This window comes from Branchiostoma belcheri, unplaced genomic scaffold (genome assembly GCF_001625305.1).
Source record: "Branchiostoma belcheri isolate BF01 breed outbred unplaced genomic scaffold, Haploidv18h27 scaffold104, whole genome shotgun sequence".
Taxonomy (NCBI): domain Eukaryota; kingdom Metazoa; phylum Chordata; class Leptocardii; order Amphioxiformes; family Branchiostomatidae; genus Branchiostoma; species Branchiostoma belcheri.
Genome location: NW_017802425.1, coordinates 724,056 through 742,745, shown reverse-complemented (window position 1 = coordinate 742,745; position 18,690 = coordinate 724,056). Strand labels below are relative to the sequence as shown.

At 41.4% G+C, this 18,690-nt stretch overlaps 2 protein-coding genes and 1 long non-coding RNA gene across 6 annotated transcripts in view; 1 reads left to right on the top strand and 2 right to left on the bottom strand.

Annotated features, from left to right (window-relative positions):
* Window positions 1–9: 9 nt before the first annotated feature.
* LOC109476507 lies at window positions 10–3,159 on the bottom strand. Of its 4 annotated transcripts, XR_002140616.1 has the most exons (6): window positions 3,076–3,159; window positions 2,209–2,324; window positions 1,377–1,451; window positions 648–908; window positions 259–321; window positions 12–36 (listed from the first exon to the last, which is right to left on the bottom strand). XR_002140616.1 is itself a non-coding variant. In XM_019777487.1 (5 exons), exons 3-5 carry the CDS (start codon window positions 1,387–1,389, stop codon window positions 200–202), a joined length of 396 nt encoding a protein of 131 aa, XP_019633046.1. In that variant the 5' UTR covers window positions 1,390–1,451; window positions 2,175–2,324; window positions 3,076–3,159; the 3' UTR covers window positions 10–199. The 4 variants fall into 4 exon arrangements, 3 of the variants coding, with proteins under 3 accessions (XP_019633046.1, XP_019633038.1, XP_019633055.1); XM_019777487.1 differs by having other exon boundaries at window positions 10–321; window positions 2,175–2,324; XM_019777479.1 differs by having other exon boundaries at window positions 10–321.
* A 1,042-nt stretch (window positions 3,160–4,201) lies between these two features.
* On the bottom strand, window positions 4,202–6,643 carry LOC109476503 (D-inositol 3-phosphate glycosyltransferase-like). Its single transcript, XM_019777465.1, has 2 exons — window positions 6,569–6,643; window positions 4,202–5,958 (listed from the first exon to the last, which is right to left on the bottom strand). The coding sequence occupies exons 1-2, from the start codon at window positions 6,573–6,575 to the stop codon at window positions 4,763–4,765; spliced, it is 1,203 nt and encodes a 400-aa protein (XP_019633024.1). The 5' UTR covers window positions 6,576–6,643; the 3' UTR covers window positions 4,202–4,762.
* A 2,529-nt stretch (window positions 6,644–9,172) lies between these two features.
* Window positions 9,173–18,690, top strand: part of LOC109476144 — a 30,728-nt gene continuing 21,210 nt past the window's right edge. Inside the window, exons 1-3 of the long non-coding RNA XR_002140596.1 lie at window positions 9,173–9,248; window positions 9,423–9,460; window positions 13,362–13,506. This is a non-coding gene — a long non-coding RNA (uncharacterized LOC109476144). The remainder of the gene's footprint in view (window positions 9,249–9,422; window positions 9,461–13,361; window positions 13,507–18,690) is intronic.

Below are 18,690 nucleotides of genomic sequence, written 5' to 3'. Positions count from 1 at the left end.
CCCCTCCACCACTGCCGCCAGGTGTTTCTGCTGGCCCTGACAGGGCAGGGTACAGACAATTAGTCATACTGCCAACATATACCAGGGAATCCTTGCGTTTTGTACAAGACAGCAAATCGGCTCTATTCCCAACTGATAAATGATGAATATATAAAATAGCACTTATCGTCATTTGAATATAACTGAACAGTAAGACGATTTATATTGACATTATATCATTTTTACAGTTTTCTACTGATAGGCAATCGAGAAATGTACCTGCAGCTTCCCTCATAGCCTTCTTTATGGGTCCGGATTGTGGCATCGGCTCCTTTTTCAACTCTGTTAAAAACGATACAATTGGTTTAAGATTTTAACATTGTGTGAACATGTTCATCATCAAATAATTGCTGGACTGTTTTCATGTCTTTGTCGTCACAGCTGCCATGGTTACCCAACTCACCTTGTCTTTTATCTTCGGAGATATGAAGGTTTAACCGAAAGAAGTGTCTTTGAATACTTCAAATACATCAGAGTTTGTAATCCTATGTAGGATGCGTATTGAAAGGTGGACTTAAATTGTATCTAATTCTAATCAATGGCAAGTGTCATGAGCAAATGCCTGTCTTACTAAAAATGAATCAATAAATGTCATTAACAGTTCATACCAGGGTATTTTTGTTTGAGTCCGTCCAGAACCCCATCCAGGCCCATATCAGATAGAGCCTCCATCACCACTCCCATAGTCGCCTCGTCTCCCTTCCGCCGTTGCCACTCCCCCAGGAGGTCCCTGCATCGAGACGCGTCATCGGGGTTTCTGCCCTTGATGTTTTTGATTGCTGGGGGGTCAAAGCCAAGAAATCCGGCCAGATCCTCCCATTCATCGCAGACTTGCTGCTTGATGTAGTAGAAGTACTTAAATGGAATGCCTAGAAAGAAAAAGAAGAAAAGGAACGGAAATTCCCAATATATTAATTTAAAACCGGCACTCATGTTGATTTCAAGGTCATAATGCTAATAAGTCAAGAGGAGGTATCGAAAGCACTGTAATAGTAAATAGGACATGAATGTGTACCAATGTTTCTGTTTGACCCACATGTACGACTGGCACCAGAAAGGTCGACATAGAATATGCCACATTTCAATTTATTTGCCAGTATATTTTATGTACTTAGTTATAACGGATAATGTAGGTTTTATAATAAATTTAGCGTCTCTGTAATTTTACAATGCATGTTGTATGTAGGGCGCAATTTGGGGGGCTAACCTGGCCCACGAGTTCCTTCAACTTGAAAGTACACTATCTTTCCCCCTCGTACCTGAATGATAAAGGCATAATAAGCCTGACTGCTTGAGTATATGTTAATTTTGTAATTGTTTTAGCATCATTGTCTCACCTCGGTCAGACATCCTTCACCTGTTCTTGTTCAGTGTGGGCTACTTGGTGAATGCAAATGCTCACAGCTCACTAGCTGTTCAGAGAGAAAGTTGAATATTATATTACACAATGTTCCAATCATAAAAGATTTCCTCCTATCAACATCATTTCTTACCAATGTAAAACCCTGCACCACGGTTTATTGCACTCATTAATCTCTTTTGTATTGATCTAATTTTGGCTTGTTAAAGAATTTCCTATATTGTTTTAATTTCACACTCTATTATGAGCATACTATGTAATATGTATGTAGGGCTGACGAGTACCGGTATAAGATACACGCTGCCGACCGTTGCTGTTCATGTGTCGGGGCAAGTCAACTCACATACTTGTATGTCATGTCCTGGCTTCATATCTATGTGCTCAGGTACAGATCAATACAACAGGAAAACAAATGACTCAGATAGCAGGGTAGCACGTGTTTTCTCTACATGGTAATCACTACACACTTTACTTCATGGAATTGTGTCAGGCCTACTAAGCGTCTGTCTACTACTGTCACTGCCAACGCTGTAGGTGGTTTACAGTTCCATCGATAGGAAAACAGGGCCTATATTAATGGATGTGTGTTGGATCCTAGTGTCCACGTGGCAACTTGCATTGGGTACTTGAATTGATATTGTCTAACAAAGTAAGTCCACTTTGTGTAAGTAGACTTTGAAGTCATTCCTAGCCAAAAGAGGGAGTCACGAGGTAAACTCTCGTTTCTCTGTCGATAACAAGATTGTCAAAAGTACCGACAATGATTTAGACATACCTTAATTTGAAAACAACGGCGATCTCTAACTTACCATGTGCAGTTTTCTCCTAGTTACACGTCTTCATTTCTAAAGATCGCCACACCTTTCAAAGACTGTCAATGATCCAAGTCGAGAAGTCACATTTCTACTTTCACTGCACATGCGCTCTAAAAGGGCGGTAAATTTTTCACCTGTACTGTAAACAGAGGACAGTAATGGGGGTTTATCATGATACCTATAACGTTAGTAACATAAGCGTCGACATTTTCACAGGAAGGTTTTCGTGTTTCTATAACAAGGGGAGCCTCCAAAGCATGCCAAAAACTGGGGGTTTTGGGGATCTGCAGGGTCTTTTATGTACTTTTTTCTGATTGCACATAGACAACATAGCCGGCCTGGTTGAATTACCCCCGTTTTTCGAACTGGGCTAATCAGAAAACGGCCGAAGACCACCAAACCCCCAGTTATATAAGCCTGCTACGGAGGCTAAACAAGGGGTTGTTTTTTGTTACATTTCATAACACAGTTTGCAAAGATTTAGTGATGCTTCGTACTGCTAAAATGCCAGTTACGGTTAACTGGTTCCCTTCTTACAGACCCATAATACAGGCAGACCGCCACCCATTCAGACCGAACAAAGGTGTTAGTACCTTGTCGCCAGGTAAACAGTGGTAGTGACCTGGTCATGAAACCGAAGCGCGGGTAAACTATGTAATTAGTCTTCTATTCAAGACACTTAATCCCTATATAAAAGCGTGTTTTACCTAGTTCACTGTCGGTCGTCTGGCCATAGACACATTACGGAGAACAATCCAGCACCGCACTGTTCCTACGGTGATGTCCGGGTAAAAGGAGTTTAAGTGCGCTGAAGAAGGTGACACAGAGCGCAAAATTGCAAGACAGAGATGTCGTACTTACCAGGATATACGAAGACACGCCTTGTTTTCAGTTCGAAGCCTTGCTCTCCTCTAACCAGACTGTCTTACTTTCACATTACATGCGCACTAAATCAGAAGGTTGTTTTTCACCTGTAGACCGGAGGCTGTGAAAGAGGCTTTTGTGTTACCTACCCTGACACAAAACGCAAGAACGCTGAAGACTTAACAAGTAATGATTTAAGTACTTTCATGCACTGCAGACACAATGTAGCCACTAGGGCCGAAAGTTAAGTAAAAGGTTAATAATGTTTAACTGGCTCTCACCTTATACACCCATGAGACAGACTGGCCTGTCATCCATTCAGGTGGGATACATGCCCGCAGGTAGATAAACGTACAGAACTGGTTTGTTGTCATAGGGCAGATGAGCTGGGGGAGGGGGAGGGGGGCACCTGTAACGAACTTGACCTTACTTCGGTTAGGGACGTCCTCTCGCACGGAAGGTAAAACTGGAGGCCCAGTGTTTGAGGAGAGCCACTGTATGTTAAACAGATCCCATCACATCTATCGATAAAAGAGGGAGTCCGTCCCAATGTGCACGGGTCAAAAGATTAGTTTGTTGCTACTTGGGCAGCCTTGATTGCGTGTCAATCGAACCAATACATAAATAATACATGCGGTGCCATCGCGGATTAAAAAAAAGGTTAGTGTGGACTTGTCATCCTTTGACGATGCATATGTAATGCCACTAAACGTAAAAAGATCTCATCATGATTAGGATAGGTTCTAAAAACTCATCGAACGTGTCGAATACGATTGCAACTGAACTTGCTAGTTATGGGGTGGATTGATAGATTGACTTATTGATTTTGAACTTGTCAACGCGCTATTTTCTGTCTTTCTGGCAAAGAGAGCTATTCATGCATGGCTGAGGGTCACGTAAATACGAAAACAAGCATAAAGGCTCATCTATATGTTACATTATATCATACATAGTCTCGAAACAACACACTGGAGTTCAGCACCATGTTGGGAAGCTACATCAGATGTTCTGAAGAGAAAACACATTATCAATTTTGGCACCAAACGTTAAATGGAAATCCCCTTTTCTACCTACGATAGAGATGTTTTCTGTGAATAACCAAAACCACGGAGACTCGTCAGTATAGTGCAAACAGCGACTTTATTCATCCATATCATAATATATTGGCACACCTTGCTCTCTATAGCTACATTTCTGTAAAAATCAAAACATGTATAAACTTACACCATTGTCCATTAATGAAGATTACATGTTTTTTCTGGGTCCGAATCTTAATGAGTTGAGTCTTGAATTGAAACCAAACTGAAGTGAAGCTTGGGTAAACCATAAACAATCACTTATCACAGCAATGCAAACAAATAAACAAACCTGATCTCTAACATGGATGTCAGCCATGGGTAATCATATTTACAAATAATGGATGATAATATAATAATACAAATTAATGGTCAGAGGCTGCTATGACATGGGTGCCACCACAGGAAGAGAGGCTGAAACATGACCTTCCTAGAGGACTTGAAAAGAGCGAGCATCCATTGGAAAGAGTCAGAGGGCGGTGGCTGATAGAATTGGATTGAAACTTGCTGCCTAAAGTGATTGTGGGCATATGAGGACCTATGGTAAGGAGTGGTGGGCGAATTTCATCTACCTCCATAACTGACGCCCTATCCAAAAATCTGATGTTTTAAAGGCCAAATATCTCCAGAAACTTGCTGTGAGACTCCTCCCAGTACTTTGAGCCCAGAAGTCTCTCCTTCAACCTTCTTGCAGCTTCAAACTCTTTCTCCCCTCTGTTCAGGACCTTGATGATCCGCTTGGCCAGCGTCTGGACGGCTTCTTCTTCATCATCATCGTCTCCGATCTCTACGATTGGACGGTCGAAGTCGGGGTCTTGGTCTAAGAACCAGGCAAGGCCAGACTTGTCGGAAACCAGGACGGGTACCCCTGCAGCGATAGCCTCCAGACCAACCAGTCCGAATGGCTCTGCACGAGACGGCATCAGAACGACGTGCGCTTGCTGCATGTCTTTGCTCAGCTCTTCCTGGGTGGCGTACTTGAGGGGGGTGAAGGGTACGAAGTTGAACTTTCCGGCGTTGGCTTGAATGATCTCCTTGCTCTCTGAGAAATCATCACGCGTGATGCCGCGGACTCGCCATTTGGTGTTAGGCCGAATCTTGAACACCTTGCCCATGGACTTCGAGGACAGATCGTAGCCTTTCAGCCTCTCCACGCCCTTGACCCTGCCGATGGACAGCACCACTTTCATGTTTGTTTTGCGGTATTTAACTTGTGTGTTCTTGAAGATCTCAGACGGCTCAGGTAGAAACTCTTGAAGACGTTCCTCCTCTCCTGTCTCATTTTTGTAGTAGTCATACATGCGTGGGCCCACGGCGACTATCACATCAGCATGGTCAAGGTCATCAAGGATAGCGGCCTTTTCCTCTTCAATGCTTAACTCTTTCTCTTCACTCTTGAAGCGTGCGACATCTTCTGGGATCACGTGAGTGACTTGGACGACTTTGGCGTTAGGAAAGCGCTGCTCCTTGATGTGCCTTGCCGCGCGGCTTGTGATGTGGACATGGCCGAGGATGAAGTCTACATCTGAGGGGAGGTCAGGATAACGACTCCTGTGATCAAAGGTCAGCCACCTGAGCTCTGGCTGTCTCGGGTCACCCTTGGAGGTTGTTGGGAAGATCAGCTCTACCCCATCAGCCTCCGCATCGTCCATGTCCCCTTTTGTGGCTTCCAGGACGGTGCTGTAGACCTTTGCTCCCTTAGAAATCAGTAGGCACGCCATCCCGCGGTGGATGGTGGAGATACCGCCCTTACTGGTCCCGTACTCGTCATTGAGCATCAGCACCACAATCTTCCCTCCAGACCCTTGTGATAATCAAGGGCAAAGAAATGATCAGAAACAAATTCTTGTCAATCAAAAATGACAGAATTACTTGCATTTTCCGAAGTCAAACTAAATGCATTCCACTGGACTTGTTTTGTACTTGTAACGTGGCAACACCGTTGTGATTTATAATGATCAGCACTTATCTCATGGTATCATAACTAGTGGCGAATGTAGAATGTTAGGCAACACCATATCGACGTTTTTTTTCTACAGGTATTTTTGTCTTATGACGAACAAGATTCACCAGGAAGTAACGGCGCGGTCATATTCGCCATATGTAGGCCATCGTACATTTTTCATGTAGCAGTGCTTTCAAGCAGGCTACGACAGAACTAGGCCTAGGCGTCCACAAGGATCTAAGACAGCCTTTTCTGTAGCAAGACAGCTGGATTTTGTGGGACATAGGCACTGCATACCAAGAGTGCTCTTACGAGGAATATGACCGTAACAAACCTCAGGATTGGGTACACTAGTGGCCCACACACAGGTGAATTGTTAGACTTGGGGATTTGGCGACAACAATACAAACAAAGGTAATGAGAAGGATATGGAAAATAACTTTGGACGAAAACAAGGTGGAATCCTTACCTGCCATGAGGGTTATTTTTCGTAGTTGAACACAGGATGTAGCAGGGTGGCACGCCTCTGGCAGACTGACTGGGATCAAAGTGCAGCCTAACTACTTTCACTGCACATGCGCTCTACCGTGAGGGATTGGGTTTCACCTGTATACAGGTGAGAACAATAGAGGCTACCGCAACACCTGGAGCAACTTTGGCCTCGAAAAACTACGGCGTACGAAGCTTCAAACGGACAAAATATGGTCGTGATTTGATGAGTTACGAGTACATGTATGAGTTACTCTTGACTGCATCTTAGACAAGTGACTAAGGGTGTGGATCGGTTAAAAGCTAGTTATTTTGTCCCCCTCCTAGCCCCCACCCCAGACACACACATAACAGACTGGCACGGTATCTCATCGGGTGGATTAAAGGTCAAAGATACCCGCAGGCAGGTAAACAATGCTTGTGGACCGGCCTTGGAGTTAACGGTAGGGGCTTGGGTACACTTTTTACAGCTATGCAGCACTCTCCTGTTTTTACCTCCATGAAAAATGGAGGTATTGTTTTTGGCGTGTCTGTCTGTATGTATGTATGTATGTATGTGTGTGTGTCTGTGTGTCTGTCTGTCTGTCTGTCTGTGTTTCCGCAACTTTGTGGTCAGCATAACTTCAGAACGCCTTTATGGATTATGATGATATTTGGTATGCTGGTAAGTCTTAGGAAGACAAACGTCAAGGTCAAATATGGGCCTCCTGGTGGATGACCTTGGTACTGCAGCAGAACTTCCGGTTTTTGTATCTTTTGTCCTGAACATGCTATGGTCTTGATGTTTTGGTGACAGATTGCTTTTCCTGTCAGGAATAAGTGGTGTGAGTTTGGTCCCCCTAGCAGCTTGTTTTGGAACTGCAGGGCACTTTCTGGCGAAATGTTTAAAAGCCAATAAGTCCAGATAGGAACAACATATTTTCATAATTTTTGGTGTGTAAGTAGCTAAGAGAGAGATGTACATGATTAAATGCAAATTATGCAAATGAGGACTTTATTTGCATAATTAATGAGGAAATTCTATGATTACAGTGTTTTACATTATAGTACTTTCATACATGTAATGTATGTAACCTATGGCAGGCAGAACATCAACAGATACTAATTATGCAAATGATGACCTAATTTGCATAATTTATACAAAAATTCTATGATTTCTTAATGGTGAATAATGGGAATGTCATACTTTGTACATCTGTAAGTTAATCAAAAGTTAACATACATCACGATGCATATATCATGTTAATGCGGAGGTAATTTGCATAATTAAAGAGGAAATTTACATTTACATATCAAGCCCATATTTCATGGAGGTATGAAATCTCGGAATTCTTGTTGAAAGATTTGTAATACTACTTTTTACCTTAGCTGCCCAAGACTTTATCATGATCATCTTCTGTAATATGGTTTTCATTAGTTGGTGTAACGAAGATAATGTTACAAAATGAGCTGAGAAAGGGACTATGGGGTAGTTCAGTAAACTATAGGGTTGTTTTAAACTGGGATTGGGAACAGGGCATGAAGTACTGTACTTGATGAGTATCCAAATACTCGTTATATTAGCTATATCCATTTCTGCTTGTAGCCAGCAATGTTTTACGAATAAAAATATTCCAGCGAATGCCTGAAAACCAGGAACACGCCTACTACTAGTTACAACCCCACTGTTACAACCCCGTGCAGGCTGACAGCTATGCTACACGCCGGCCCCAGCAGAAAATGGACCTGTGCTTGGTGCTGATAGACGTTCAGACAGTTTTTGAGCACCTTCTTCACTTGTTAGGGTTTAAACTAGACGCTGTAATGACTAGTACTGTACTAGTAATTACCATGTAGTCAGAAGACATCAACCAATCAGACGTTCCCATGTCATTGTTCAATCGGTGATTATAAGAAATGTCCAGGACTTGTGACAGCATATACACCTCGGGGTGGATCATTAACTCTTGAATGATACCATAGCAACACTGTAGGGCACAGGCAACTTTCTTTCCAAGAAGCAGTTTCATATTCGCAGAAAAATTTATTGTTTATTAAAGGATCCACAGCCTTCATGCAGAATTCATGTGAAGTGCACAGCTAACGACTTTTGCCTGCCACCTGTCTTTACTGGATTCCTACAGTTGTAAAGTGAAGCATTGGCGTTAGTTAGAAGGAGTTTTAGTGTATCGCCATGTGTAATTGTTCAACTTTATGCAACATATGGCCTAGTTCAAAAACTATCAGTACAGCGTCTAGTTTAAACCGTAAAAAGTGGACCCGAAAAAGGCGCTCAAAAACTGTCTGAATGTCGATCAGCACCAAGGACGGGTCCATTTTCTGCTGGAGCCGACGTATAGCATAGCTGTCAGGTTGTACGGGGCTGGAAGCAGTAACAAGCATGTTCCTGGTCTGTCGACATTCGCTAGAATATTTTCGTTCTTAAAACACTTCTGGCAACCACCAGAAATTTGGATTAGCTAATTATATTTATTCAGTTACATGTATTCACTTATATAACGTGACAGTATTTGGATGATCAGGTACATGATGTGGTCAAAGGGCATTCATGTCGCCGCCATCTCTGATTGTTTTGAAAAGGGAAGTTCTGATGAGGCCAATAGTAACATTTTCCTCAGAAGTATGGTTTATGGTCGGCGTGGACTTAAACATTTAGCGAGGTATTTCTAAACATTCATTGTGTGAGGCGTAGTGTTTCACCTTGCTCAGTATACGTACTCCCAAACTTTTCTTCTCCATAAATAGAGGGACACGCACCGCAAACATACTTAAGACAGAACGTTATGATTTGATAAATACTGGTCTCCCTTCTTCCATGTTTGTCGCTGACATAGAGGAATCCAGGAGGGATGATAATTATGCTGACTGAACGGTGAGTGAATTGTTCTTTTTATCGTTGTTTGTGTGTCTAACGTTACATAGCACAGACTTGAATAATCTCAATAATACGAGTCTCTTTCAGAAGACCGTGTATTTTGAACCATGAATTTCGGCTAGTTTCAGTTTATTTCAAGATCCACAAATTGCTTGCGATGATTAGCAAGCTTTTCCTCCAGTAGTCAGGAAAGTACAGCAGGGCGGCAGTTAGACAGATCAGGATGCACGGCGGTCTGTCACTACGGCATTCTTTCCCATTGCTATGCGCGTTCGAAAAGGTATCGGGTTACAAGACGCTATTTTGGCCTGTTTTGGACTACCCGTAAAATATTTGAAAATAAACAAATAATATTTAGGCGTAAATTTCGTCAAATTAAAATGAAACTATCGTCTTAACATCCTTTAAATGTTAACTTTTTGTGTTAAATCACTGATTTTTTAAAATTTCGCCCAGAAAGACGATTATTTTCGGATTTCTCGGCACAAGTCATGTCACGTTTTTAGGCAAACATCGTTCAAACCTGGCTACGCATATTGCACCAGATCCCCGATTTTTATATTTTTCGCAGAGTAGGAATAAGATAAGAAATCGTGTTTTAGGGATTTTTTAATTTCTGATTTTAAGTCTAGTTTTTGTCGACATATTGGTGAAAAAATGGCATTTTTTTACATTTTTCTCACTAAATTACCCATAATTCAAAATTGAGGCCATTTTTCAAAAATCCCTAAAACACGATTTTCGGGACAGCCATTACAGTCATTTTGAGCCGTAAATGGGGTATGTTTGACTCTCCATGTTTCCAGGTTTGAACGAGTTTTGGAGACATGTCATATCGCCAGAAAGTGTGCATTGTGTTATTCATTCTGGCGTAAAGAATCATTACAGTATTCAAGGTCACTCAAGGATACGACAGTAGCTTCGCTACATGTTACATGTCCACCAAAAAAATAGCGAACATGTACTGTCCAGGAAACTGTTTATATCTATAGAAAAGTGTTGTTTTTTATCTGTTGCAATGCACGGAGGCAGAAAGGCTTGTTTTGCCGCTTTATTGCAAATGACCGCAGGTGACCCCGAAATAGAACGCGGGTTCGATTCGAATTGCCCAGATCGAACACGATCGAACACAGTTCGGGTTCTATGACATATGGGAACTTTGCAGCCCAGATTTTACCACCGTGATGGTGGTGTGAGTAGCAGAGTTAGGCACATTGTGTTTGCCTGTGCCAGAAGAGTTGTGTGTGGAGTTAGGCAAAGCTGCAGGAGAAGGTTCTTCAGCACCATGGAAGGTACCAAAGCTATGTGTGCAGCAGTTAGGCAATGTGCTGTATAGTACTAGTACTATGTAATGCTACATGTATGTACAGGAGTTAGGTGAATGTACAGGTTTTTGTACATGTCTGTAGAGGCATTAGATAAACTATAGTGTAGTTCTGCAAAAGTTAGGTACTATCCTGTACTATACAGGTATATTTAAAATTATTCTTTGTTCAGAAATAAGAAAAAGACAAAGAGCCCAGGTCACGTCGGCCATAACTGACCGAACGTGCAGGGAAACATTAGACACATAGCACTGCAATACAATTTACATCATCAAGACATGTAATATTGCAAAGTTTTGATTAATTGGTATTGATATTTGAGAGGTCAATGGCCTCCTGTATGCTGTCTGTTGTGTGCTTCAGTATGGAATTATGTCGGAATGTGTACCATCCTTGCTGGAGAGAGACACTGCAGTGATTCAGGATGTGGTGAAGTATTTCCTGGTTCCCACATAGTTTGCATCTGTTACTGCTGCGTTTTCCCCAAGTCGCCAGGTTGCAGAATATAGGCAAGCACGCACCGCGAAATTTTTTTTTGCCAAGTTGTATATTATAGACGGCCATGTACGGTCACACCGCCATGTAAGGTTGTCAGCAGTGTCCTTGTTGTAGTAAGCTTTTCGGTCCAGGCGCCATGACGCATGTTTGCCACATGTTGTTTAATGTGTTTAGTATACGTACTGAAGACCAGTCTCAGTCTTTCGCCGTATGGGTGACTTGTTGATGGACGTTGTGGCCGGTTTTAATACCCCATTTCTGCATGGACTTGCATTTACACGATAAGTTCATTGACTTAGTTTGGGTGATTAGTTTCTGATGTTGTCTCTTGTTGGTGGTTATATTTAAGGCAGAAGTAGTCTGCGAAAGTCAGTGTGATGTACTGCTTGCCATTGAGGCTGTGTTGTTGCTCTAGTCCCTTTAGGTGTTGTAGTATAGACAAGGACACTATTCTTAGGTTATAATATGTACATTAGTTAGGCATATGTATGTGTAGGAGTTAGGTTACATATATTTGCTGGAGTTAGGTACATGTCATGTTAGGTGCAGGAGTACTGTAGACTGTTATTGTGCATACAGCAGGTACATGTATGTATGTACAGGAGTTAGGCATATGTAACATTATGTGCAGGAGTTAGGCACATGTATGTAAATGCACTAGGTATGTTATAATGTAGTTTTGTCTACAAGAATTGGATGATTTAAAGAGTCAATACACAACATTGATTACTGACCAACTCAAATTGACCCAAATGTTTTTCAAAGTTTTTCTTATACCTCATTTGAAATTGATGAAGTTATGCAGTTAGTCCCACATACAAAGTGCTAAGAAATATATCTTTTACTCAGGCTGACTGATGTAATACGGTAATTTTCACCTGCCACCAAACAATACAAGACCTTTAATGATGTCTGTAGACCAATAAACTGACTTGGACTGGCCCATTTTGAACATTTATGGTTTTTGATAGATGCAGCTGATGTCAAAATATGCTTGATGAAAATCCAATACTCTATTATAACAAACAAACCACGTGTAATCCAGGGATGTGGACCCAATCAAACTCACATCCCTGTGGGGGAAATAAAAGCCACAGTGTGCAAAAATCAGTCTGAGGTTTCACACTGGACCCATCAATCAGAAGGGTGGCTGTGTTGATTGACTGATAGATTGATTTATGTTGCAATTGTTGCCTGAAGGTAAGAACAATGACAGCAAAGTAAGATGTTGATAATTGTTTTTGAATTATGCTCTCATCCATGTAGTTTAGCTTCGAGGGAAAACTAAAAATTATAGTTGAAGTGGCTGAAGCACAAGAATCTGGATCAGTTACCATTCAGTGCTTAGACTCAGGTGATCTCAGTATAACAGTAACAGCCCCCTGCGCAGCTGCAGGGCTGTAAGGTTTTATGTAACTCACACAGGGATGCCCTAATGTTATTTTCCAGATAAACAGCCCTGCCAATTGGACGTCGCATATTCCAAATCACCGCTTCTATAGAATCACCGTCTCCTTAAAGACCCACATCTTTCACAAATAACACTGATCTTCAGCACATCCTGACCATGTCTTAAGAAGTGTAATGTCTTATTGTTGGCTGTGAGATGTTAAATGGCTGCCCTGTCCCCCGGCTGGCGCCAGGAGGAGTCTAGGTACGATGATGGGTGAGGACACTTTAGATAACAGCTACCTGCAGACACCTTACATCCCTCACCTACATGTATAGACACCTAGCTTTATATTCCTCACCTACAGAGTCAGATTACATCCCTCCCAGGTTGGCAGCACTGATGGCGTCATATTTGTCTCGTTTTTGTAAGGGTAGAGGTTGTAAAGGTTGAAATTATTTGGATTACTCTTGTTAAACTTTATTTTGTTCCGCAGCTTGACTTTTTTCCAATAGTTTTTAAATGTACTTGAGTGACTGTATCCATAATTTCATTGTGACATACATGTATACTCACCACTAGCCAAGAACATGTAGCAAACTTAGCAAACCTTCCAGTCCTGCTGTGAAACATGAAACTGGCCAGCTGTGGCCTGATGTAAGTTTTATTGTGCAATCTTGTGCAGAAGTGATCTGACAGGACCTGAGTGGTGCGGGATGACAACTAAAGAGAGATAAAGGGCGCGAATTGGACGTCCACTTTCCCTGGTTACTGAGTGCTGAACTGCTTGTCATTGCTGCACATGCCAAAGTGCTGGTCCTGTTTGACAGGTAAGAATCACTGCTGTCAGTGGGTGTCAATGTGCTGAAACTGTTTGACATGTAAGAATGAATGAGCAGCAGGGCTGTTGGTGTCGAGAAAGCCAAATGCTGCTTCCAAAAAGAAGGTGTGAAAAATTGTTGGATATAACATAACCTGCTGCTTCTGCTGTGGGTATAGGGACAATATGCATCATAGACTGTGTCATCAAAATCATAACATAATAAACATACACAAATGACTGAACAAATCTATGCCTATCGCCTCTCTTTTCATTTTCTCTTGTACTGAATACCAGCAAACTTGCAACTCCTATGGAAACAAAGAACTGCCTTTCTTCTGCCCACCCTTCTCTCCCACGCAATGACTATCAAGCAGGGCCGATTAAGACATTTTTATTGCCTCCTAACAGTCAAACAATCCTTCGCATCTTAAACATTCTCCCTTGTGCTCCTAAGACCCTGACAACCATCTTCAGCTTCATTAATAATACAGGACGATATTGACGGCGTTTTCACAGTAATAAAACTCTTTCTGGCTTACAACTTAACCTGGCCGGCTTGTTTTGTTGAGAGGTTTGGCTGTGTGGAATGTTTCCTGTAGCTGAAAATGGATGCACACTGAGATGTGGGAAGCTTGAATTGATGCTTGAAGTTACGCAGTGGTGGCACAGAGTTTGCAGTTATGGTAGTCAGGACATTTTTTACCCTCCATGGCAGTCTTTCACATGGCAACAGATTTGTGATTGTCCACTGATTCCTCACTGCTGTAATTCTCTGGAAGTTATAAGAGCTGAAGATTCATTCAATGAACAGTAAACTAATAGTGCCATTTGTCCTTAAAAGTCCAATATCCATGGTAATGGGACAGGATAATGGTGATGGCATTTTTGCAGCAGAAAAATGTATTTTGTGTCTGGCCGTAGCTACAAAAACGGAGAAGAGATGGATGTTTCTAAAGAACATATCACCTTGCATCACACTTGTTATGATGAGAATGATGGGTGAGACATTTTCCAGTAGTGAAAGTGATTTGAGTCATCCTGTTACTTTCCACTGCATCCATACAAGAGGATAACAGTTTTACACTTTCACTTTCCACCTCAACAAAATGAAACAGCTAAACATGTTTACTGTTCACTCTGTCACCACAAAATAAACGTTTTTACACTCATACCTTTCACTCTGTTCATAAAATGAATTAATGTTACACATTTTGACTGACGGCATTGTAACTCCTGACATTGAAACCTGAATGTGATACAATACAGAATGGAAGTTTGACAATTTGGTCACCATGGTTTTCCTGGTTGTTACATTATATGTAACTTGTGACTGTAAAAACTGTAAGCTGCACAATGTAGAATGGCAAAGTGATAGCTTTTGTGTTCTCCCTAGCTGTTAAACAAGCCTCACTCCCTGTGTGCGTACAACACAGCTTGGCAGAATGGTTGTTAGCCAAGTCGAACCTGTCATTGGTGCTGAACACTTTCCACATTAACAACACTATGCCTGTCCCTGGTGTTGAACACTCTCCACACTAACAACACTGTCCCTGTCCCTGGTGCTGAACACTTTCCACACTAACAACATTGTCCCTGTCCCTGACACTTTCCACACTAACAACACTGTCCCTGTCCCTGAACACTTTCCACATTAACAACACTATGCCTGTCCCTGGTGTTGAACACTCTCCACACTGACAACACTGTCCCTGTCCCTCGTTTCTGAACACTTTCCACACTAACAACACTGTCCCTGTCCCTGGTGCTGAACACTTGCCACACTAACAACACTGTCCCTGTCCCTGAACACTTTCCACATTAACAACACTATGCCTGTCCCTGGTGTTGTACACTCTCCACACTGACAACACTGTCCCTGTCCCTGGTTTCTGAACACTTTCCACACTAACAACACTGTCCCTGAACATTTCAACACTGCTGTACAGTTGTGTGTGTACCACTCAGGATGTAGGCAGTATGGATAATACTGAAAACTGGTCAGAAACCATTCACAAATTAAGTGAAACCAGTCAATACACCAATGAAAATCCACATACACCTATACATACCCAGTATATCAGCCTGTGCAGGTTAGGTGCAGGTAGACATCAGAAATACCTGCACAGCTCAAATTTTACCTGCACTAACCTGCTTATGCAGGTCGTATTTCCAGCCGAAATATTTTCTGACATGAATGGTTCACATATATGTTTTATAGTTGTGATGTGTTTAGGCAGGTGTTGAAATCATGTCAGTGTTGATGTCTTCTCCCTGAGCTGTTAAGTCTGTGCCAGGGCTCCTGATGAGGTGTGATGATCTATAGGTGTATAAAACACTGATGTACGCTTTGCTCCATCATAAAGGTTCAACTCACGCTTAATAGTCTGAAACACAGGGGGCTGAAGTAATGCTATTATTTGCTTCTTAAAGACTTTTAGCAATTCAAAACATTCTTTGTTTATGCATGGAATACTAGTACTTAAATCGGCCTGCTGGTCAATTTCTATTGAGAGAAGAGGTCAGGGTAAGATAATATAATATCAAAGATACAGGTTACATGATTGAAGTCATAACAAATCCATAAACATTTAGTCGTAATAAGTCCATAGACATATATCCTTACACATATTACTACAAAATCTGTAAAACAAACAGAACGTTGCCATACTTTCTGTCATTGAACCTGGTTGAGAGAAAACATCATTGCTCAATTCAAATTCCTGACTGTCTGGTTTGTTACTGGAACAGGTTGCTTTACAGGAGTCTGAGAAAATTCAGCCACGGCCTGATTAGATTTTCACTTGGAGGCCTGACCTGTTGTGAGAGGTTGACAGGATGAGTTGTTGGGCAGTGGGAGGGTGGTAGGGGGTTGTGAGGGGTGAGTTGTGAGGAGATTTATGCCTGCATGGTGGTGTATTCAGACAGGGTGGAGGGAAGGCAGGGTCGATGAGGGATGACACAGCAGGGAGATTTACATCCTGAGGTGTGGGAAGGGCGGGGTGTAGGGAAAATGAAAAACAGTGATTACAAAACCCCGTAGAGAGTGATTATGGCGTAGGAATGATTGTTGGAAACAATTAGAACAGGGTAAGGAATTATTATTTTGCAGACCAGTCATGGTAGACAATCAGAGTTCTACAGGACAATCCAAACTTTCACTGTTCAGTAGACAGTCCTTGGGACAAATGATTCTCTGTATTACACAGTCAGACTTAAACATGTGAACAAGATATGATTCAGGGTTTGACATCAGGGTACATACACAAGTATGCTACATGTTGTCAAAAGAATTTAAGTTTTTGTTAAATCATCTAATATCTGGCACAGAGGCTCCTTGAGGAAAAATGAGGTTTCCTATTCCAAAATTCCAAATATGGCATTTCTGAACTGTAGTTTCTTTACAGTCACTCATCATCTCAAGTGACAGCTCAAACACCTGATCTGTGTTAGCTATGTTATCCTACAAGTAACTGAGATTCATAGTATATGAAACACAGAAATTCAGATTCAACTTTATTTCTGAAAAAAAAAAAGAATTTCTAGGTTTGTATTCTAGTGCCACACTGATGAGAATTAGAATTAGAGTTAGAAACCTCCCAGGTTTAGCTGTGCTCCAATATAAATGTATTAACGTTATTGAATAATTACTGAAATACACGGTGGGCTGCTTAGCTTCAAATTTATGCTGCATTGAAGGAAGATCTACATTCATACCCAGTGAGGGAAATCATACATTGTACATAATTCTGCTTTTAATGAGAGTCGGTCTCTGTGCATGGGGATCCCTGCAGACAGGATTTTTATGGAAGAAAAGCCAAGTTTCCCTGTTAGTGACAAAGGTGCAGCTCAGCATATAAAATTCATGTATCATTACTTCATAAAATTTATTGCACAACAGTTGTACAATGTACGACTTATGGTATCATATACTGCTATATAACATACAAGACAAAACTAACCAATATTACAAAAGACTTCCCAGTATGTAGTATGGGAATGAAATGTGCTTTTACAATCAATGGTGGAATTTCTAGTGTTTAGGCATTTTTGAGATATTGCACTATATATACAAGACATTGATTGTACAATCTATTCTAATTTTTTTAAAATCCATTTTTAGCTCCAGTCTTTATACTTATAGCACTGAGGACGGCAACTAGCTGACTTACAAAATATTTGAAATCATTCTGAAGCAAAGTTGAAAAGTAATTTTGATAAAAGATACACATGATCCACTGCTTGCTGAGTCACATGTTCTATCTACATAACATGATTTTACAGAAGTGGTAGATTGTTCAAAGATTGGAGTTGGACAGTCAAGAATTGGTATTAATTTTCTGTTTGAAATTATACATCAACCTTGCTTCAAAATTACACTTGGAAGTGTAGGAAAGAAAGCCCCAGCATCCTACAACCTATTCTTGGATTCATGTCTCAAATCTCTCATACATGTACCTCCCAACTGATATCATAACTGATTCAGCAATTTAGACACAGTACTGTTTTCTGATACATTCAAGAAAATTTATTTCCAGAAGCAGTGGAGAGGATCATGTTCTATAAGTTCATTTCCATGCATTGTAATTTCTGCAGACTGTAGTCTATGTCATAAAAACCGAGTTCCCCCTTAATGACATAAGCACTGTACAGCTTGTAAAGCATAGCAACAGTAATGCTCAATCACTACAGACGCTGCATCTGAAGTGGTCCATAATGTAATCTTCTGTCACTCCTGGTCCCAACAGAGGTGTGGTGGAGTTCTCGTTATCTTGTTGTCGTTCCATCAGGCAGTAAACGGCCCTTCTGGGAGGGCTGGTGTCTTCTACACAATCAGTTCTGTACCCGACCTGCTGTCAGATCTCATTTGGTATGGTTTGGAGCTGGGATGACAGTGTACGTGCAGGAACTGTGAGGGAATCTTTGTTGCTGAAGTATATACATATCAGAAAAGTAGACAGATGAAACTTTGCACAAGAAGATGGAGAGGAAAACTAGAAGAGAAATTATGGAGAAAAAGAAGAGTAAAGAGATGTGGAGGAGATAGATGACTCTTCTCGCAAAATCTGGGTCAAAACTGTTATGAAGTTATGAACTGTTATTAGATTTAGGTGAGGTCAGTATATCTGTGGGTATATCTGTGGGTGGCTTAGGTGGGTAATGTGATCTGTGTGTGTATGTGCACAAATCAAGT